At 31.9% G+C, this 23,149-nt stretch overlaps 3 protein-coding genes across 3 annotated transcripts in view; 1 reads left to right on the top strand and 2 right to left on the bottom strand.

Annotated features, from left to right (window-relative positions):
* Window positions 1-11,351, bottom strand: part of retm (real-time) — a 47,546-nt gene extending 36,195 nt beyond the window's left edge. Inside the window, exon 1 of the mRNA XM_065501240.1 lies at window positions 10,544-11,351. Coding sequence (XP_065357312.1) covers window positions 10,544-10,606 — 63 coding nt within the window. The 5' untranslated portion in view covers window positions 10,607-11,351. The remainder of the gene's footprint in view (window positions 1-10,543) is intronic.
* A 3,957-nt stretch (window positions 11,352-15,308) lies between these two features.
* spag4 (sperm-associated antigen 4) lies at window positions 15,309-19,138 on the bottom strand. The gene is made up of 5 exons (XM_065500369.1): window positions 19,001-19,138; window positions 18,529-18,945; window positions 18,275-18,367; window positions 15,512-15,669; window positions 15,309-15,393 (listed from the first exon to the last, which is right to left on the bottom strand). Exons 1-5 carry the CDS (start codon window positions 19,136-19,138, stop codon window positions 15,369-15,371), a joined length of 831 nt encoding a protein of 276 aa, XP_065356441.1. The 3' UTR covers window positions 15,309-15,368.
* A 1,555-nt stretch (window positions 19,139-20,693) lies between these two features.
* Window positions 20,694-22,506, top strand: CycK (cyclin K). The gene is made up of 2 exons (XM_065501233.1): window positions 20,694-21,173; window positions 21,231-22,506. Exons 1-2 carry the CDS (start codon window positions 20,820-20,822, stop codon window positions 22,296-22,298), a joined length of 1,422 nt encoding a protein of 473 aa, XP_065357305.1. The 5' UTR covers window positions 20,694-20,819; the 3' UTR covers window positions 22,299-22,506.
* Window positions 22,507-23,149: the final 643 nt, after the last annotated feature.

Raw genomic sequence — 23,149 nt, 5'->3', positions numbered from 1 at the left:
TTGTAAACTCCTGAACCAATACAGCTTTTTGAGAGGGGCCATGAATTGTTTAAGGTTATAACGGATATTCAGATCTATAAGGACAGCCAAACAGCTTTGAAATCTTATGTGCATATTTATTGATACCTACACCGAATTTTGAGAGGACCCTTAGGATTAGATTATCATTACAAGAGATGATGAAGTCTGTCCTTCGGGACGATGCGATTTCAATCTACACTGACGGCTCAAAGACGGAAACGGGTATGGGATAGGGAATTTTCTCTGGTCTACTTGACATAGATACAGCCGCAAAAAGAATATTGCGTCAATCAATTTTATTAAGTCCAACTTAGACAACACCATGTTGAGTTAACATGGTTTCCAGGTCATGAAGGCATCCGGGGAAACGAAATCGCTGATGAGTGTGCAACTAATAGAACGTCCTCGGATATTACTTTGGCACAAAGAGACATTCACACTCCCTTTGTGGCAATATCGGAATTGATAGATGAATAAGCGTTGAGAGAGACGGAACTCAGATGGTCTGGATAACCAATACTCTTTTGGCTCTTGGAAGAAATTCGATCTGGCTATTGGTTACCAACTTTATACCTATTGCAGAAATTGTTTAGATAAGGAAGAGTCGGTACAACACCTTCTATGTAACTGTGTGGATCTAGAACTGAACTAGAACTGAACTACAACTGAACTACAACTGAACTAGAACTGAACTAGAACTGAACTAGAACTGAACTAGAACTGAACTAGAACTGAACTAGAACTGAACTAGAACTGAACTAGAACTGAACTAGAACTGTACTAGAACTGAACTAGAACTGAACTAGAACTGAACTAGAACTGAACTAGAACTGAACTAGAACTGAACTAGAACTGAACTAGAACTGAACTAGAACTGAACTAGAACTGAACTAGAACTGAACTAGAACTGAACTAGAACTGAACTAGAACTGAACTAGAACTGAACTAGAACTGAACTAGAACTGAACTAGAACTGAACTAGAACTGAACTAGAACTGAACTAGAACTGAACTAGAACTGAACTAGAACTGAACTAGAACTGAACTAGAACTGAACTAGAACTGAACTAGAACTGAACTAGAACTGAACTAGAACTGAACTAGAACTGAACTAGAACTGAACTAGAACTGAACTAGAACTGAACTAGAACTGAACTAGAACTGAACTAGAACTGAACTGAACTGAACTAGAACTGAACTAGAACTGAACTAGAACTGAACTAGAACTGAACTAGAACTGAACTAGAACTGAACTGAACTAGAACTGAACTAGAACTGAACTAGAACTGAACTAGAACTGAACTAGAACTGAACTAGAACTGAACTAGAACTGAACTAGAACTGAACTAGAACTGAACTAGAACTGAACTAGAACTGAACTAGAACTGAACTAGAACTGAACTAGAACTGAACTAGAACTGAACTAGAACTGAACTAGAACTGAACTAGAACTGAACTAGAACTGAACTAGAACTGAACTAGAACTGAACTAGAACTGAACTAGAACTGAACTAGAACTGAACTAGAACTGAACTAGAACTGAACTAGAACTGAACTAGAACTGAACTAGAACTGAACTAGAACTGAACTAGAACTGAACTAGAACTGAACTAGAACTGAACTAGAACTGAACTAGAACTGAACTAGAACTGAACTAGAACTGAACTAGAACTGAACTAGAACTGAACTAGAACTGAACTAGAACTGAACTAGAACTGAACTAGAACTGAACTAGAACTGAACTAGAACTGAACTAGAACTGAACTAGAACTGAACTAGAACTGAACTAGAACTGAACTAGAACTGAACTAGAACTGAACTAGAACTGAACTAGAACTGAACTAGAACTGAACTAGAACTGAACTAGAACTGAACTAGAACTGAACTAGAACTGAACTAGAACTGAACTAGAACTGAACTAGAACTGAACTAGAACTGAACTGAACTAGAACTGAACTAGAACTGAACTAGAACTGAACTAGAACTGAACTAGAACTGAACTAGAACTGAACTAGAACTGAACTAGAACTGAACTAGAACTGAACTAGAACTGAACTAGAACTGAACTAGAACTGAACTAGAACTGAACTAGAACTGAACTAGAACTGAACTAGAACTGAACTAGAACTGAACTAGAACTGAACTAGAACTGAACTAGAACTGAACTAGAACTGAACTAGAACTGAACTAGAACTGAACTAGAACTGAACTAGAACTGAACTTGAACTAGAACTGAACTAGAACTGAACTTGAACTAGAACTGAACTTGAACTAGAACTGAACTAGAACTGAACTAGAACTGAACTAGAACTGAACTAGAACTGAACTAGAACTGAACTAGAACTGAACTAGAACTAGAACTGAACTAGAACTAGAACTGAACTAGAACTAGAACTGAACTAGAACTGAACTAGAACTGAACTAGAACTGAACTAGAACTGAACTAGAACTGAACTAGAACTGAACTAGAACTGAACTAGAACTGAACTAGAACTGAACTAGAACTGAACTAGAACTGAACTAGAACTGAACTAGAACTGAACTAGAACTGAACTAGAACTGAACTAGAACTGAACTAGAACTGAACTAGAACTGAACTAGAACTGAACTAGAACTGAACTAGAACTGAACTAGAACTGAACTAGAACTGAACTAGAACTGAACTAGAACTGAACTAGAACTGAACTAGAACTGAACTAGAACTGAACTAGAACTGAACTAGAACTGAACTAGAACTGAACTAGAACTGAACTAGAACTGAACTAGAACTGAACTAGAACTGAACTAGAACTGAACTAGAACTGAACTAGAACTGAACTAGAACTGAACTAGAACTGAACTAGAACTGAACTAGAACTGAACTAGAACTGAACTAGAACTGAACTAGAACTGAACTAGAACTGAACTAGAACTGAACTAGAACTGAACTAGAACTGAACTAGAACTGAACTAGAACTGAACTAGAACTGAACTAGAACTGAACTAGAACTGAACTAGAACTGAACTAGAACTGAACTAGAACTGAACTAGAACTGAACTAGAACTGAACTAGAACTGAACTAGAACTGAACTAGAACTGAACTAGAACTGAACTAGAACTGAACTAGAACTGAACTAGAACTGAACTAGAACTGAACTAGAACTGAACTAGAACTGAACTAGAACTGAACTAGAACTGAACTAGAACTGAACTAGAACTGAACTAGAACTAGAACTGAACTCAAGTGAATTAAAAATATTTTTTGGTAAAAATGTTTAGAAATCCCCCTTTAACTACGCCTCTGTCCACCCTAACAAACGGGCTAATCTACAAAAGGCATGTGATCACACATTTTATGTGTAATATACATAATATTATTTAGTATTTTAATCAGGAAATACTCTTTTATTATATCATTTAAATATGTATATTCAAAGTACATATTTTTACATACATATTTATATAAATATTATATATTTTATTCACAGCAAACTGCAGCAATGATCTTACAATGTTTTTGTACCCAAAAACGTCATATAGATAATTTTTCCTTCTGCTATTATGGGTTTTTCATGTCATGCAATAAATAACGAACAAATTAACTAAAACTGAATTGTATGAAATATTTCTACATAAAAAAAATCATATTTATAGATTACACGAGTAAGATAAAACTATTTGTAAGTTTTTGCTAAAAAAAATAATGTTCATTCGGTATTTCTCTATTTGAACTGGGAGGTTAAATACTGAATGTTTTGAATTCTATTCTATTTTTTGTTTAATTGTTGGCGTTTTATCTACACTCTACTGCTGTCAATTATCATTTAGATAATTATTTATCATGAGTCTAATTAATAGTAACAACGCAAATTTTTGCATTGCTTTATAAACAAACATTTTGTGGGTTTTTGTGTAAAAATACCAATAAAAAACATTTGGATTTCCCATTATCAAAGTCAAGGATGAATGAATATACTACGCAAACACAAAAGTGTGAAATTAACCTTAAAAATATATACTACTAAAATTTGCAACTAAGGGGAGTAAATGTCTTAAATTTTGGTGAAAGGGAATCATAATTATGACATTAAATAATATCACAGTAGGAATCGTACTTATTTTCTGTCTTACTACATTTTGTTTAATTTATTTTATGCTTAGCAGCTGTTGAACCACTGTTTATTATCGCGTAAAGTTGCTTTGTTTCAAAAATCACTGTGCAACCCAGTTTTATGTAATCACTTTTTAAGCATTTTAACCCAAATACTTACTTTGAAAAACAGATTTGATGAGACTTTAACAAAACAAAAAAACATTCACTTTGAAACACATCCACATATCCATACATGGAATAGAAACTATCAGACCTCAAATTCCTGTACTTACACGGGGGAGACATTAAAAAATACTCACACACACCGAAGAGAGAGAGAGAGCGAGAGGAGACAAACAATAACAAAATCAAAAGACCTAGTTTTAAAAGAAAATCAACAGAAATTTATTATAATTTCCCAAGAGGACAAAGGGGAAAACAATAAAAAGGAGTAGAAAACATAAATACTTACACACAAACACACACGCACATTTCAAACACTTTCAAATCAGGGATGAAAATGTACATTTTTTGGTACTCTTTATAGCTGAAGAGGAACAATGACATTTTTGTGACAACTGGTCAATTTACTTTAATATTTTCAGGAATTAAGGCAGGAATTTTCCCTTTGAAGTCATTGGTTATGAGTTCTGGAATGTAATGTTCTTTTCTAATATCATCTGAAGTTGTATAATAAACTATGGATTTAGGATGTGAATCCTTACAAAACAGCTTCAGAAAGACATTTAATTGGGCAACAACCTGTTCAATACGTTTTTAAATATGGTTCTGGTATTTTTATACCTGAATTGAAAGTAATCGCAAACGGAACTAAATGATTGGCAAATTTTGAGGTTAGCAAGTAAATTGGCTAGCAAGTGATGAAATGTCACGAAACTTAGTACAAACTTGGAACATTTCAATCATGAAACGCTTTAGACGCATGAAACGTTTGTCAATTCGTTTTTTCGCATTTTCCAATAAAATCATCTTTAGTGATGAGGTTTTTTTGCTTCGAAAATGTGGAATTTTGTGCCAACAAAGCGTCATATTCCGGAAGTTTTGCTTTACTTCTTTAACTTGAAAAATGTGCCGCTAAAACACTCCGATTGCTCACCAAACCTTATGTTGGAAGTGTTCCATCGGTTTCAACGTGCGAGAGATGGCTTTTGCATCGCCCAGACCAGCCAAAAACGTTTGAAGACCAAGAATTGGAGGCATTACTCCATGAAAAACTCACGCAGCAATTTTAAAACGCAGAAGGATTCATCCAAAAACAATGAAATTGGGTACCCTACGAATTGAAGCCTAGAGACCTTGAAAGACGATTTTGCATGTCCGGAATGATGCTTGAACGTTATAAAAGAAAATCATTTTTGCACCGAATCATTACTTGAGATTTAAAATGAATCCATTACAATAACCCGAAGCGTAAGAGGTCGTATGTGAAGGCCGGTTAACCAGCCGATTCGTATCAAATCCAAATATCCATGGCTCTAAGGTAATGCTCTGTTTTTGGTGGGAGTAAATGGTTCATATTTAACAACGTGTTCAACGTGCGAGAGATGGTTGGTTCGGTTCAGAAGTGGTAATTTTGACACGGAAGATAAAGATCGCTCGACCCAGCCAAAACAGTTTGAAGACCCAGAATTGGAGATATTACTCCGGCCAGAAGCTATAATATTCCATCATGACAACACTCGTCCACTTGTTGCAATACCTTTTAAAAACTATTTATAATGAAGTGGTTGTGAAGCTTTGCCTTACCCGCCTTATAGTCCAGACATTGCCCCATCCTACTACTATTTGTGTAGATTGGACGTGTAACTTCCATACGGACTTGCAATTTAGTCTGTTGCTACCTCCCGATCTCAATTGATGAAAAGTACTATTGTTTTAGAATCTTCTCTTTTGGCGACCACCAAATATGATATTCATGCGGTCTCTATGAATGTCGTTCAAAGCTGCAATGTATAAACGGAAATCCAATGAATTCTGTATGTTTTTTATTAAATCCTTCCATTGCTCGTCTAGGGATTATAGCTATTCTACAAGATTATTCCATCTATTTCTATAACTATAATATGTTTTTATATCTTTCCATGACTTCTTGTCCAGTTTTTCTATTTCCATTAGGATTTTTTGCCGGTTTTTGGTCCTCCACTCCATCTACTGTCTTGTGGATTCCGCTCCAGTGATGCCCTACATGTAATTTGTATTGATTAGCGAAAAGTATCTCTAATACATCTCAATTTTCTTGTCATATCATATAATAGTCCAATATAATATGATGTTGTACATTGGATGACTCCTCCGATGAAAACCCAAGAGAATCTTCTGTGTCAGCATGACGTTAAATACGGTGATCGAAAGAACCTTCGTTTCCTCGTGTAGATGGTACTTTAGACTGTGATTTGTGTAACCTGGTTACGATCCAATGGTAAATACGAAGGGCTTTTCTAACACGACTAAGGGAATACTCCAAATATATAATGTTGTAGTTGGGGTAATCCAAACGACGAAATCCCAGGAAACACTTCTGTGTCTGCATGTCATTATGTAGTCATGTAGTTGGTACTTAAGTCGGTCTTTTTTTGGCAAATTTGCTATTTCTCCAACAGGTACGTGTATCACTCAACAAAGGTTACCACTCTGAAGACAATTTTTTCGTATTTTGACACTTATTCATTATTACTCATGAAATTAAGTGCATTACTTTAAGAAAGTTTTGATAATCCTGCATGACCGGCAAACCAAAGCCTTAGAAAGATACATGTGAGCTTCCATCGAATGAATCTTTCATCGTGTCCCTTAAACACCTGAATGTTCGAGAGTCGTCTCGTTCTTCCACTCACTTCACCAACAAGTATGGCAGTATCGAAAAGACTCAAACGGGCTAATCTCCTGAGATCTAGACTACTTAATTTCAGGATTTTCTTCATTTTATTTCTGTTGAGGTTTCCCAATATAATGCCCGACAGTCATTTTCTTTCAGTGTTTCTACCAGTTCCTTGTAGTCTTTCTTAAAGGAAATATACATTCTGGATAGCACGTCACTATTCTCATTTTCCATGACACCACATTGGCTTGTGGTATCCCAAATAATCTTCAAATTTCCGTATGTGGTGTAGAAATTTGTCTTCTTCTTACATTACAGAACATTCCAAATCGGACGGAGATAGGTCTGATCATTGTTAGCTATGGCCTTTTACCATTTTTCTGGCAACATATGAATTCCATGCCAAAAACACTGCTCATCTTTTATGGCCAAGAACGAATCTAGCCAATATTGGATACTCTGTCCTGAAGAGAAGCATATCTCAGAGAGAAACAAATATTAGTCGGGTGGGGAAAGGTCTGGACTATTAGGCGGGTGAAGCAAAACTTTCCAACCACTTCTTTCTAAATAGTTTTTAACAGATATTGCAACATGCGGTCGAGCGTAGTCATGATTTTACGGTTTCATATCTGGCACCATATTCTGGGCGTGTTTCGGCTAATGCTTCGATAAATGTTCTGGCCACATTTCAGCAGCTCATAATAGATACATTTATTCATAGTATTGGCGATTCTAAACTATGATATTATCCCATCTTTCTGGCAACATACGGATTCCGAGCCAAAATAACTGCTTATCTTTTGAGGACAAGAACGAATCAAGCCAATTTCGGATACTCTGTTCTGAAGTGAAGCGTATCCCAGATAGAGCCTTCTGCATTGGTAGAAACAAATAGTAGTTGGACGCGTCAAGGTCTGGACTATAAGGCGGGTAAGGCAAAACTTTCCAACCACTTTTTTCTAAATACTTTTTAGCAGGTATTGCAACATGTGGCCGAGCGTTGTCATGATGGAACATTACGGTTTCATGTCTGGCCGCATATTCAGGGCTTTTTGCGGTCAATGCTCGCTTCAATCGAATCAATTGCGTTCGGTACAGTTTCCCTGTGATGGTCTGGTCGAATTTCAGCAACTCATAATATATAGGACCCTTAGCACCATAGATATTTGGCTTTAGTGTCTACTGGTTGACCGGGATTTATGTACGATCTCTTACGCTTCGGGTTATTCAATCCATTTTTCGGTGCAAGTAATGATTCGGTGCAAATATGTTTTTCTTTTACATTCAAAATCGTCTTTCAAGGTCTCTCGGCTTTAATTCGTATGGTACCCAATTTCCCAGGATTTTGGTGAATTGCTCGCAAACGTTTTGAAATTCTTGCTTGAGTAGCTCCCAATAATGTTGCAAACTCTTTTTGAAGTTTACAACAATCTTCATGGAGTAATGCCTCCAGTTCTTGGAACTTTTTTGGCTAGCCTGGGCGATCTTTGTCTATCGTGTTAAAATCGCCACTTCTGAACCGCATAAACCATCTCTCGTAAGTTGAAACCGATAAACTTTGGTGAGCAATCGGTGAGCTTCAGCGGCACTCATATTTTTCAAATTAAAGAAGTAAAGCAAAAATTCGGCATTTTCGATGCAAAAAAAAAAAAAAAACTATAATATTGAATGACTAAGTGAGAATAATTGACAGGTATGTACCATTCAAAATGACATAAGTTATTAAAAATAAAAACAGCGTTCAAAAGTTACACCATCTATTATAAATCCTGCGTTTTTAAGTCATACACCCAATATACAGTGGTTGACAAAACAATGGAAACTTTTCCAAATATTCCATAGTTTTTCGCATAATTGCTAAGTTTTTCGCATAATTGCTTTTTTTCAAAGTTAACGAAAATGGCTAAAGTTAAGATTTGTGAAGACTTAAAAAATAAAATAATTAACGATTTTAAAGCTGGTTTAAAATAAAAAAGTATCTGTGACAAATATTCAATAAATTAATCAGCAGTTTCAAAAATTATAAAGAAATTTCGTGAGACCGGACTACTCCTAGACAAGATAATTTAATAGCGAGAGAGTTCAAGAAATTCCCAAAAATAACTCCTCGAGAGGTTGTTAATAGCCTAAAATTAGAAATAAGTACCCGAACAGTTAGTCGCAGGGCAAATGAGGCTGGTCTTGGTTGCTATCGTCCTGTGAAAAAACCACTCATTTCTAAAAAGAACCGTTCTGCTCGTCTACAATTTGCCAGAGATCATTTAAACTGGTCGATACAGAAATGGAATACTGTCCTCTTTTCCGACGAATCCAAATACAATTTAAGATGCAGTGATGGGAGAACATTTGTAAGATGACCAAAGGGAAAAATATTAGATCCAAAGTACACAAATAAGACTGTAAAGTTTGGCGGTGGCAATATTATGGTATGGGGATATTTTTGAGGCAAGGCCCAATTCATATTATAAAAGATACCATGACAGGTATAGGATACAGAACCATATTAAACGATGTTATGTATCCATACGCTGAGGAAAATATGCCCCTAGTTTGGAGATTCCAACACGACAATGACCCGAAACACACCTCTAGGGTTGTAACCGAGTGGTTACAATCCCACGAGGTATGTGTTTTGAAGTGGCCTGCCCAAATTGTAGATAAGGACCCAAAAGGAAGATTTATCGGAGGCGGTTATAAGGGAATGGCAAAATATTTCAAAGGAGACCATTGACTCTTTAATTGGTTCAATGCATCGTAGCAGTTATAAATAAATAAGGGATACCCAACAAAATATTGAGTTATTGCAAAGTTTAGACCATATTTGTTCAAATAATACCTAAGTTTCCATTGTTTTGTCAATGCCGTAATAAAGAAATATTTTAATTTTGTTTTCTCATTTTTAGAATTTAATTAATTATGTTCTTTGTTTTTTGTTAAATTAAGTTACAAATAAAATACTACAAAAATGTTAAAATTTTTTAAAAAATTATTTCAGATTTTAGACCACTAATGAAATATTTGGAAAAGTTTTCATTGTTTTGTCAACCACTGTATATGGAATTTCGTTTTCGTTTCCATTTTCCCAAAAACTAAATTTCAAGAAATTTACTATAAAGTGCAAAGTTTCAGGAAATTTACTATAAATAGCTAATTTCCAGAAATATACTATAAATAGCAAGTTTCATAGTATTTTACTATAAATAGCAATTTCCAAGAAATTTACTGTAAATAGCTAAGCTTCAAGAAATTTACTATAAATAGCTGTTTCAACAAAGCGTTTTAAAATTTACTATAAATAGCAAATCTCCAAGAAATTTATTATACGTAGCAAAATTCACAAAAAAAATGCGATAAATAGCAAATTTCTCAAAAATTTCCTACAAATAGCTAATTTCTATAAATAGCAAATTTCATAAAATTCTTAAATATTTTACTATAAATTGTTGGTACAATTTCTATTATAAAATTTGGTACTATTTAGAGTACAATTTATAATTTTTATCCCATCTCTGTTCTCAAACTAAAAGTAATGAATGTGACTTAAAAAATAAATAAATAAAAAAAACCCTAAAATATTAAAAGAAAAAATAAACAGCTAGAGCAACACTTACCTTCATCACCAACTCGAAAGGATGTTTATAAACCCTGACGGGAGATTGAAATTTTTGTACCATTTTTTTATTAAAAGAGATTTACTTTTTAATAATTTTTTTTAAGACTTTTCAAAAGGTTTATCCTTTGTTTCTTGTTAATGGAAATTATAGCTACTTTTTTGTATTTATTTATTTATTATAAGCAATTTTAAAATTATTTAAATTTTTCTTGAAAATTTCTTGTGTATATTTTTTTCTCTTGTTATTTGTTTTTTTTATATATTTTTCTTAAGATACAATCAATAAATGTTGTGTAGTTGGTTTAAAAAATTACTATACACACGTTTATACGGAGTGTTATTCTAGGCTGTTGTGTTTTTTTAACAAGGCAGTAGTAGTATTTTTTTATTTCTTAAAAATATTTCTATTACTTTTTCTCGTTTAGCCCCCCTTTTCTGGTTTTGCACTTAAACAATTTGTTTTCTACCTTTGTTTATCTTTTTGTAGTTGTTTTTTGTTTAAATAATGCCACCTCTTTAGTGTGGGAAAATTTAGCTACACATTTGTATTGTGTTAAATTAATTTTAATTTATGGAAAATTTTTTATATATAATTAAAATATATATAGAATATTAAACAAGATTTCTTGTAGCTGTTTTTTTTATATTATTATACACAAAAAACAATAATTCTTTTACAATAATTTTCTTTCTTTGCTTGTTTTGCTGCTGCTTTTTATTATTATGTATTTATTTCTAGCCCGTCCGTATTGCAGATGTGTCACCGAGTAGAGTTAAAATGTAACTGCGCTCTTTAGAATCGGTTTGTACTCTCGTTTGAACTAAAGGTAAATTTTTTTATTTTAATATAAACAAATTTCTTTTGACTTAACGGCTTTCTCTCGGTTTTAGTATTTTGTGCGAGTGTTTATTTGTTGTACAAAAAAAAAACAGAAATACATAATTAATCTTTTATTAATTGTTTGAATTTAAAAATTTTTGTTTCACTAGTTTTCTTCGCTCATTTTATATTTTCAATACCAACTATAAACATCAAGTAATGAAAAGAACTAAAATGTTGTTTGTAAAAAAATACGTCCGGTTTTTGTTTGTACACAACAGAAACTGAAGGAAAACAACAACATAGAGAAATCTAAACAATAATATTGTTAGCAGGGATGGAAATGTTTATACGTTCATATACAAAAGTACCGTAGTACTCAGGCGAAAGTATTTTCAATATTTTATGTAACAGAAAAAATTTACAAATTTCTTTAGCCTAAAAATTATTATATGCTACAGCTAAAGTATTTGCTTTAGAAAATCTTGTGTTTAACAGTATATTCAATAGAATATCTTGAATATAACAGTATTTTATAATTTAATTATTGTGTTTAAAAGCATTTTCTAAAGTAAATCATGCGTTTAATAGTGCTTTCTATAAAAAAAATCATATTTTTCTATAGAAATATTGAGTATAAAGGTATTTTATGTATAATAGTATTTTCTAAAGTAAATTATGTGTATGACAGTACACAATCATGAGTATAACAGTATTTTCTATATAAAATGAGGTGTACAGTATTATTCTCTATAAAATATCTTGTATTTAACAATCTGCTCAATTATGAATAAAAATTCCCCGTGAGTTTTTTCTCTTTTTCCTCCGGGAGTTTTTCGGCTGTGCCGAATCTTATAAAAACTTTTCCAATTATTTCATTAGTGGCCTAAAATCTGAAATAATTTTTTAAAAAATTTTAACATTTTTGTAGTATTTTATTTGTATACTTTTATTAACTTAATTTAACAAAAAACAAAGGACATAATTAATTAAATTCTAAAAATGAGAAAACTAAATTAAAAGATTTCTTTATTTAACAATGGAAACTTAGTTATTATTTTAACAAATATGGTCTAAACTTTGCAATAACTCAATATTTTGTTGGGTATCCCTTATTTTTTATAACTGCTACACATCGACGATGCATTGAACCAATTAAAGAGTCAATGGTCTCCTTTGAAATATTTTGCCATTCCCTTATAACCGCCTCCGATAAATCTTCCTTCCTGGTGTAATTATGGGTCCAATTTCCCATAGATTTTCTATGGGATTGAGATCTGGCGAATGGGCAGGCCACTTCAAAACACGTACCTCGTTTGATTGTAACCACTCGGTTACAACCCTAGAGGTGTGTTTCGGCTCGTTGTCGTGTTGGAATCTCCAAACTAGGGGCATATTTTCCTCAGCGTATGGAGACATAACATCGTTTAATATGGTTCTGTATCCTACACCTGTCATGGTATCTTTTATAATATGAATTGGGCCCATACCTTGCCTTGAAAAACATCCCCATACCATACTATTGCCACCGCCAAACTTTACAGTCTTATTTGTGTACTTTGGATCTAATCTGTTTCCCTTTGGTCGTCTTACAAATGTTCTCCCATCACTGCCTCTTAAATTGTATTTGGATTCGTCGGAAAAGAGGACAGTATTACATTTCTGTATCGACCAGTTTAAATGATCCATTTCAAATTGTAGACGAGCAGAACGGTTCTTTTTAGAAATGAGTGGTTTTTTCACAAGACGATAGCAACCAAGACCAGCCTCATTTGCCCTGCGACTAACTGTTCGGGTACTTATTTCTAATTTTAGACTATTAACAACCTCTCGAGGAGTTATTTTTGGGAATTTCTTGAACTCTCTCGCTATTAAATTATCTTGTCTAGGAGTAGTCTTACGAGGTCTTCCATCCAAATTTTGAGTTTTTACAGAACCGGTCTCACGAAATTTCTTTATAATTTTTGAAAATGCTGATTTATTTATTGAATATTTGTCACAGATACTTTTTTGTTTTAAACCAGCTTTAAAATCGTTAATTATTTTATTTTTTAAGTCTTCACAAATCTTAACTTTAGCCATTTTCGTTAACTTTGAAAAAAAGCAATTATACGAAAAAATTACCAGAATTTAAAAATAAAATAACTGTAAACAGAATGCTTTTTACATCGTTCTTTTAAATATTATTTTCGTTTTACACTTCTTTCTTGCAGAAGTTTAAAAGTTTCCATTGTTTTGTCAGCAGCGTAATAGTGAATATTTTTAATTTTGTTCCCTTTTTTCAGAATATAATTAATTATGTTGTTTGTTTTTCAGTTAATTTATATAAATAAAACTATACAAGTAAAATACTAAAAAAAAAAATTATTTTAAAAAAATATTTTAAATTTTGGGCTACATATGGAATATTTGGAAAAGTTTCCATTGTTTTGTCAACCACTGTACATATATATAAATTATACTTAAAAATAAAAATTTTAAATATTTTTAGGTAAACAAAAATAATTGTTTTTTGTAAAAAAAAAAGTTTGAATTGTTTTTTAAAAATTTTTTAAATTTAATTTTTTTTTTAAAAAAATTTTTTTAATATTTAGCAAAAAAAAATTTTTGTGAAAAAAAAAATTCGGGTTAAAAAATATTTTTTTCCGATTTTGACCCATAGGTCTTATATACGTCGTTGCAAAGGACTTTGAAATATCTATCATTAGATTAATGACTTAGTAATCCAGATATATGTATGTAGGTCCAAAATAGGTAAAAAATCGATGTTGTTCTGGTTTTTCCCTTATATCTCAGCCATTTGTGGACCGATTTTCTCGATTTTAAATAGCAACCGAGCCAAAAGAATTCCGGAGATAGTGAGGGCTTCGGAAAATTGATTTCAACAGACAGACAAACAGACAGGCAGACAGACATGGCTTAATCGACTCCGCTCTCTATAAGGATCCAGAATATATATACTTTATAGGGTCGGAAAATTATATTGTGGAAATTACAAACTTTTATATACCTTACTCAAGAAAAATGGGGCTAAGTTTGAAATACGCACTATTTGAATATTATTTTACATTTTCCATCCCTGTGATGCATCAATGTGAAGAGGGCTGCCACATGAGTTTGTCGAAAAATCGTTACTTAATAAAACAACGGTTTTTTGTTGATAATCATCAGTTTAAATAAAGTAACTGAAGCAACTGGTTTACCGCACTCGAGATTGTAATAAAAATTGAGTTAGAAATCGCTTTCCTATAATAATAGATGTATTTTTTTAAATTCGTATCCATTTTCTGATACCTCGTTTATGTCAGTAGATATCAAGCTTTAAATTTTTCTTCATATGCTTAATCTGAAAGGTAACTAAAGGTGTTCGATTCAATGCTTTTCAAGTTTTAAAATTGTAACAGTCCACGAAAAACCATTCAAGTAGTAAGATTCAGGTCCCTAAAATACGAATTCATTTCAGAGATAAAAAATAAGTGGAAATTTATAACCGGTTATGGCCAATATGCCTAGGTTGTTGAAAATAAATAAATAAAATAAAAAAAAAATCGTCTAAAGTCGTCTATTCTGGCAGCCCTGATCAAAAAGTATTGAACAAAAACCAGTATTTTTCTCGTCTGAATTATTTGCCTCTCACTCTCTCTCTCTCCCAATGTTAAAAAACTAAATATTATTTCCCTTCTGCATATTTTCTGTATATTTCTCTAAAATACTGGATTAAGAACAAAAAGCAAATAAACACTTAAAATCAGCTGCTTGATTTAAGTTCGCATAATATCCTAATTAGAGAAAAATGTACCCATCTGATAAGTTTATGCTCAGTTCATAATGAAAAATAAATTTATTTAAGTTCTTATTAATCATTAATAAATAAATATTTCCATTTAAAACATTTTTTTTAAAAAAAAACAGTAAATAAAATAGATAATTTAAAAATATAGTCAGTCGATGATTAAAACATTGAAACTTCTCGTAATAAAAAAATATGTTATAAATATATTCTTTATAATTTGCCATAAACAGCAATTCTAGAAAAAAATAATTTTATTTCAGTTATAATAGATAAATGTTTAGTTATATAAATTAATAAATTTATTAATACTGTACGATATAAATATTTGTCTGGTATTTCTATAGTAAACTTACCTATAAACACAAGTGTAATTGGGATGTCCATGATTTGAATCGAATTGAATTCTTACATTTTGAAATCGTTCATTTGTTCGTACATTGAAATGTTGCAGAGGTTGATTGTTATCAAACTTAAAGGAACCCAAATGAAATTCTTGTTCATTTTGTAAACCCTAAAATTACAAATAATATGGAAATAATAGGATATTTTTGGCAATATTTGAAAATTTTACGATAATTCAGAAAATTTGTATTTAAAAAATTGCACAGTATATAACAATTTTTCAGCAAAATTTTACAAAATGTTGAAAATTTTACGATATTTGAAAATTTGAAAGAAATTTGTTGATATTTATTATTTCAGCAATATTTTAACATTTTACAATATTTCAATGATATTTGAAAATTTTACGATATTTGAGAACATTTCCCAATATTAGAATATTTTAGGATATTTCAGAAATTCGAATTCTCATATTTGAAATTTTTACAATATCGCACTTGATCAACAAGAGGGTATTACTCAAAATTTTGAAAATTACTATTATGTATTTTAAATTTTCAAAATTTAATGAAACTTTTTAAAAAATGCAATATATATAAAAAGTGCGATATATAAAAATTTTCAATATTTTAAAATTTTACGATATTTCCGAACTTTTTCCAATATTGCAAAATATTACGGTATTTCAGATTTTTGGCATTTTTGAAATTTTTACAATATTTTGAATTTTCACAAAAATTTAATGAAATTTAAAAAAATTTCAATATTTTTACGATTTTTGAAAACTTTCAATATTTTAAAATTTTCCAAAAATATAAGATAATGGTAATTGAAAATTTTTAATATTTGATACATACTTAACAATATTTCAACGATACATATTTGAACAAATTTAGAAATATTTGAAAATTTTACGATAATTCTGAAATTTTGGGACATTTGAAAAATTTAAAGTATTTGAAAATTGAAATTGCAAAATCGTTCGAAATTTGAGAAAATGTTGAAAACTTTAAAGACATTTGAAAATTTTACTATATGTATTTCACACGGTCTACTATTTGATCATATAGTCATAATTTCCTAATATATTATGATAGTTTAATCAAATTTTTGTTGTGTTTCAAACAAAGAAGTTCTAAACTAATAAGACTATTTGAACTAAGTTTATTGTTTTGTCATAAAATAATCCTTTTTTTATTTAAAACACAACAACTATTATAATATATTAGGACATTATGACCGTGTGAATACCCCAAATATTTGAACATTTTACAATATTTCAAACGATACATATTTTGAAATTTTACGATATTTCAGATTTTTGGCATACATACATATGTATTTGAAATGTTTGCAATATTTGATAAATTTACAATAATTGAAAATTTCAAAATATTTCGGCGATACAGCGATAATATGAACTAATTAAAACCAGGCCAGTTCACCTTTGATTGTTCATATTTGCGAATGGCATCTAATTCCCATCAACTGCAAGTGAAGTTCACAAATTATTAAGCAGTTGAATTAGAATTTAGCCACTACTCTGTTGATTTAGATTTCAACTCTTTGTAGATAGATAAAATACGTTAAAAAAAAACAAAAATAAGCTGTTCATATTTTAAAAAGTTTTAAATTTAATTTTATTATACCCTTCACCATCGTGAGAATGGATTGTCATTCCGTTTGTAATTTCCACATTATAATTTTCCGACCCTATAAAGTATATATATTCTGGATCCTTATAGATAACGGAGTCGATTAAGCCAAGTCCGTATGTCTGTTGAAATCAATTTTCTGAAGACCCCAGATATCTTCGGGATCCAAATCTTCAATAGTTCTATCGGACATGCTTTCGAGAAGTTTCCTATTTAAAATCAGCATAATCGGTCCACAAATGGCTGAGATATGAGGAAAAAACCAGGACAACCTAGATTTTTGAGCTATTTTTGACCTATATCTGGATTACTAAGTCATTAATATAGACAATATGGATATCTAATGATAGATATTTTTAAATACCTTTGCAACCACGTATATAAGACCATAGTAAGTTGGACCTACAATGGGTCAAAATCGGAAAAAATATTTTTTAACTCGAATTTTTATTTTTCACCAAAAAATAAATTTAAAAAAACAAAAATTGTTTTTTAAAATTTAAAAAAAAAATTTTAAAATAATTCAAAAAAAATTTTTTTCCAAAAAATTAAAAAAAAACAACTGGAAAAAAATAAATTTAGTTTACCTAAAAATATTTAAAATTTGTATTTTGAAGTATAATTTGGTGAAGGGTATATAAGATTCGGCACAGCCGAATATAGCTCTCTTGTATTTTTTTTTAATTTTTTCTCGAAATACATAGTTTTTTAATTTTTTAAAAAAGTTTTTTCTAAATTAATTTTTAATTTTTTTTTGGAAAAAGAATTTATGACAAAATTTTTTGGATGAAAAAAAAACTCGGGTTAAAAAATATTTTTCCCGATTTTGACTTATTGCAATGGACTTTGAAATATCTATCATTAGATATCCATATAAATGACTTAGTAATTCAGATATACGTAAAAAATAGAGGTTGTCCTGGTTTTTTCCTTATATCTCAGCCATTTGTGGAGATTTTCTCGATTTTAAATAACAACCGAGCCGGAGATATAGAATATATAATTTTGTGGGGTCGCAAATGAAAAATGTAGAAATTAAAAACGGCATCACAAACTTGCCACTCAAGGTGAAGGGTATTATTACAAAAATAAAATTAAAAACTATCTCGGTAAACTTACAAACATCTGAAAATCCTTAGGAGCTGATGAAGTATCTTCTGTGGGAGATTGTCTCTTGGTAATGTGTTGCATTAAAATTTCATCAATTAAAATCTAAACATAAAAAATATTCAAAACATTTGAAAAATATCAATTCATCCCAATTATGAAAAATAATTCCTCGGGAGTTTTTTCCCTTTTCTCATTGAGTAGGTAAAATGGGGGGGAATTTGTTTCATAATTGGGCTGATTATGTATGTTTATTAATGTCCTACCTTCCCAGCCAATTTAACAGTAACATCAGCCTTGCCATTTCTAAAACCAAAACAGCTGCCTGGCTCCATAATAGAGCGTAACATAAAAACCGGTGGGTTAGTATTAAACTCCATACCCAACCAAGACTTTAAAATATTGGTGGGACAAATTGGCTCAGCTTTAACACTTAAAATTCTGGCTCCCAACTCTTCCGAGGCATAATTCACACGTTCTTCAATTTTAGTCACAGCCATGTCGGGTGGAATTTTGGAAGCCTGTATTAAAGTAGCCGCACAATCACGAGACTTTAGTTGTTTTTTAATAGAATACAAATCATCCCATATGCCAACCAAACGCTTTTTTATAAAATTATCTATTAAATCGGTTAAATATTTGGGTTCTGCCTTGCCATTGTAAGGAGTTTGAAGCATTAAATGCTAAGGATTTCAGATATTAAAAAAGTTCTGTGTTAATTTTTCAAGAACAACTTACCGCTATATCGTCCACTTCTTCCCTTAATCTTTCCAACTTTTTCATATTTTGCAAATTAGTGGAGACCAGAGTGTACACAAAAATGCTTATTAAAAATGTGGTTACTAAATAGCAAATATAAATGCGATTAACTTCCATATTTAAATACGGATTTGATATTAAAATAAACTAAAAATAGTTTTATTTGTGATTTCTGAAAAGAATTCATACAAATTAATGAATTTTTTAACTGACATTTTATTTTCTTGTGGTCATTCACAATAACAGCCGGAGTTCTCTTTAAGGCGAATTAATATAAATTCGCCTTTGTTCTTTTATGAAATAAACGTAACCACTATTTTAAGCATAAATGATGATGTGCAAGGTGCATTTATTAAGGTGCCATCGGCAGCACAGCTGATTATAGAAATAGCACGCACAAATGTCAAACTACATATATAAAAAATATTCGCCCATACGTCCGTATGTCAAACTCTATATATAAAAAATAAGTGAATTCGCCTGTATTTATTTCAATTCGCCACTGCTGTCACCTTGTTAAATACGCCTTGATGATGTGATAAGTAATATTTTTATGAAAATTATGGATGAATAAAATTATACAGTTTTCAAAAACATGACCTTTTACCTTTTCAATGGTTGATTGATTCTATCTATTTAAATATAGAAAATTTCAGCATTTTTAAGTCAAGTCTAACAAAAATACATTTAAAAAATGTCAGAAGAATGGAAACTTTTCAACTTTTGCAAGAAAAAATACTAAAACAAAAGGTAAATGTAAGAAATCATAAAACTAATCAAGAACATGATAATTTAAGCAAGGGAATTAAAGTAATTCCCAAAAATGACTCCCTGGGCGATTGTCGAACTGTTAGCCGAAGGTAAATGTAAGAAATCGTAAAACAACTCAAGAACATGATAATTTAATAGCAAGGGAATTAATGTAATTCCCAAAAATTACTCCCTGGGCGGTTGTCGAACTGTTAGCCGAAGACAAATGAGGCTGGTATTGGTTGCTAATTTAAAAGACCCATACTGCTCGTATACAATTTGAACAAAAGAACATTTAATTTGTTAGAGACAGAAATGGAATACTTTTCTCTTTTCGGATGAATCCAAATACAACATTTGTAAGACGACCTAAAGAAAATAGTACACAAATAAGCAGCATTAAACAATTTTACAATATCAAATTTTGTAAAAACAATTTCTGCCGATGTCTGGATATTAATGAAAATAAGAACTCGAACTATTAAGTTTAAAAGGCTAAAGATATGAAACTAATTGACTAATCGAGCCCAAAATCCTTAATTTTAACATCCTTACGAACAATTACCGTTAATTCCTTAATTTTAACATTACGAACAATTACCGTTAATTCCCACGTTTCGGTTTTCTTGGAATACAACCCTACCAATAAAACATATGTTCTCTATAAATGTCACTCATTCACAATAGTTTATTTTGACACCTAGTAAAAAAACGAAAGAGAAAACACAAAATTTTATTTGTGCGGCAATTTTTACTAGATAAAATAAGAATATTAATAAAATTTCCACAATTATATAAAATCTATTATTAAAATAATTAAGTTAAACAAAACTTCCATTAGTAAATAATCTAAATTCGATAAAGAAATTTATTATACTTACTGACAAAAAATCCACCAAAACAAGAACGTGTAACTTTGTATTTAAGCTTTTCGCTATTGGATTATTTTGAAACGAATAAAAAAAGGCAGTGGCTGTCAAAAGAAAACAAAACAACAATTGTAAACAAATCAAGAACATTTTCCGTAAAAATTAGTGCTTATTGGAAAATGCCCTGTTGGTATTATGATAAAAATGAATTACGTGATACACCGTCAGTGCGTGATGGCATACCATTGGACACGGAGCGTCGCTATCGCAAGGAGGGCGCTCGCTTCATAATGACCTGTGGCACACAGATGGGTTTGGGTCACAATACCATGGCTACGGGTGTGGTTTATTTCCATAGATTCTATATGTTTCAATCGTTCAAACATTTTCCGCGTTATGTGACAGCATGTTGTTGCCTGCTGCTGGCGGGTAAAGTGGAGGAGACACCAAAGAAATGTCGTGATATAATAATGATAGCCAGACAATTGCTGACGGATAATCATTTCTATTCGTTTGGCAAAGAGCCAAAGGAGGTAAGTAGGTATATATAACATACTTTTCAAGGAATAACAAATTGTATTATTATGCAGGAAGTCATTACTTTGGAACGCATACTCTTACAAACCATTAAATTTGATTTACAAGTGGAACATCCCTACTCCTTTCTGCTGCGTTATGCCAAATGTTTCAAGGGTGATCAACAGAAACTACAGAAAATGGTACAAATGGCTTGGAATTTCGTCAATGATTCCCTAAGCACTGTGGTGTGTTTACAATGGGAACCGGAAATCATAGCTGTGGCCCTAATTTATTTAGCCTCTAAACTCAGCAAGTTTACGGTGGTCGATTGGGTGGGCAGACAGCCCCAACATACGCGTTGGTGGGATATGTTTGTATCCGATGTTACTATGGACATTTTAGAAGACATTTGCCATCAGGTCTTAGATTTATATCAAACAAATTCCAAAGATAATATCGAAAGCAATAGTCCACCTCAGAAACCACCAAGTAGGGCCGACAGTCCAACGCCCATGAAATCATTGCCAATTGCAAATCATTCTGGATCGCCGGCTGCTAAAACAAAGAATACTTCAACAAATTCTAATATCATAATAGCTGCCGCTAATGAGCTTAATAATATACAAAGTATAAAGACTATTTCGTCAGGTCCGGCTACTGCCACCACAGTACCGGCACCCACGCCCATAGAACATCCACCCTCAACGCATGGTGCAACGGCGGCGGCCAGTTATCATCATGCCGCCGCTCACCACCACTCGGCCCATCATATGTACTCGGCACCACAAGCCATGGCCAGCCATCCTTTGCATGCAATGTATCAACCAGTAGCACCTCCACCACCACCAGGCGGCGGCTATATACCCACAGTGGCCGGTACTAATTCTGGTCCAGCTGTTATACCACCTCCACTACCGCCACCACCTATGATGGCCTATGGCTCATTGCCACCCTACGGCGGCCCCTCTCATTATGCCAGTGCGCCACCGCCAATGCCTCCGGGTGTTTCACTGGGTGGTAGTGCTCCACCACCGCCTCCACCTGGTGTTGACAATAATCCACCCGCCTCCAGTCGAGGTGGCTACTATCAACCTCCACCGCCAGGCAGCTATTCTGGTGGTGGCAGACAACGTTATTAAGGTACAGGTACAGACACTTTGTTAAAATTATGTTGTATTTAAAAAAGAGTATCATTTCATTTAGCAGGACAATTTATTTCAAATTTCGAAATAAATCAATTCTTAAATTAAGATAATTTTGTTTTTATATCTAACAAAAAATATATAAATCTATTAAAAAAAATATTGTAATAAAAAGAGGAAGCATTTTTTAAAGTGAAATTAATAATTTTGTGTTTTTAGTTTAAAGTAGGTTATAAAAGAGGATTTCTGTATAAATTGTGGGCACATTTTGGCGAATGGATTTTTCTGTTCGTAATTGTAATAATATGTGATCAAAATCTATTTGAAAACTAACAGTTAGAGGAGCTATATCGACTGTGCAACACATTATGAGGGTATGGTTAACATTTAATAAATGGTACAAAATATATAGGCAACATTTTGTGTCAGAAAAGAAAACACCATTAGTAATACAGATATAAATCCAAAATAGGTGAAAAAATCGAATTAGTATAACATTTCGTATATAAATTCTCTCGATCGATTTAAGAGTGTGATGAATTTCCTTCATTTTCATGAATGATTTCTTAACTGCCAGATAGGCTTCGATTAGTTTCGGTATAAAAAACCACCAAAGTATTTGTATTTTTTAAAACAAAGAAATTAGTTTAAAACATTTACTATTCACATATAACATAAGATCTGAGGCCGAATTACCGCATTCGATATCGAGTAAAACTGATCATAATTTTCTTATTCGGTATCGATATCGAGCAAGAAATTTAGTGCATTTTATTATAATTTTGATATCGAAATCATTTTGCGATACGATAGCTCATTCGATCACGAATGTGATAATACAGGCCCCT

The sequence above is a fragment of the Calliphora vicina genome, chromosome 2 (assembly GCF_958450345.1).
Source record: "Calliphora vicina chromosome 2, idCalVici1.1, whole genome shotgun sequence".
NCBI classification, from domain to species: domain Eukaryota; kingdom Metazoa; phylum Arthropoda; class Insecta; order Diptera; family Calliphoridae; genus Calliphora; species Calliphora vicina.
Note: the sequence above shows the minus strand (reverse complement) of the source record. Positions and strands in the feature narration are given on the sequence as shown.

Coding starts and splice junctions, on each gene's coding strand:
- spag4 (XM_065500369.1), bottom strand. CDS start 19,138: ATGGAAGTTAATCGCATTTATATTTGCTATTTAGTAACCACATTTTTA. Junction 15,670..18,274: donor CTAAGGATTTTCAGATGTTT/GTAAGTTTACCG, acceptor TTGTAATTTTAG/GGTTTACAAAATGAACAAGA. Junction 15,394..15,511: donor AATTACACTTGTGTTTATAG/GTAAGTTTACTA, acceptor ATTTTTTTCTAG/AATTGCTGTTTATGGCAAAT.
- CycK (XM_065501233.1), top strand. CDS start 20,820: ATGCCCTGTTGGTATTATGATAAAAATGAATTACGTGATACACCGTCA. Junction 21,174..21,230: donor TTGGCAAAGAGCCAAAGGAG/GTAAGTAGGTAT, acceptor ATTATTATGCAG/GAAGTCATTACTTTGGAACG.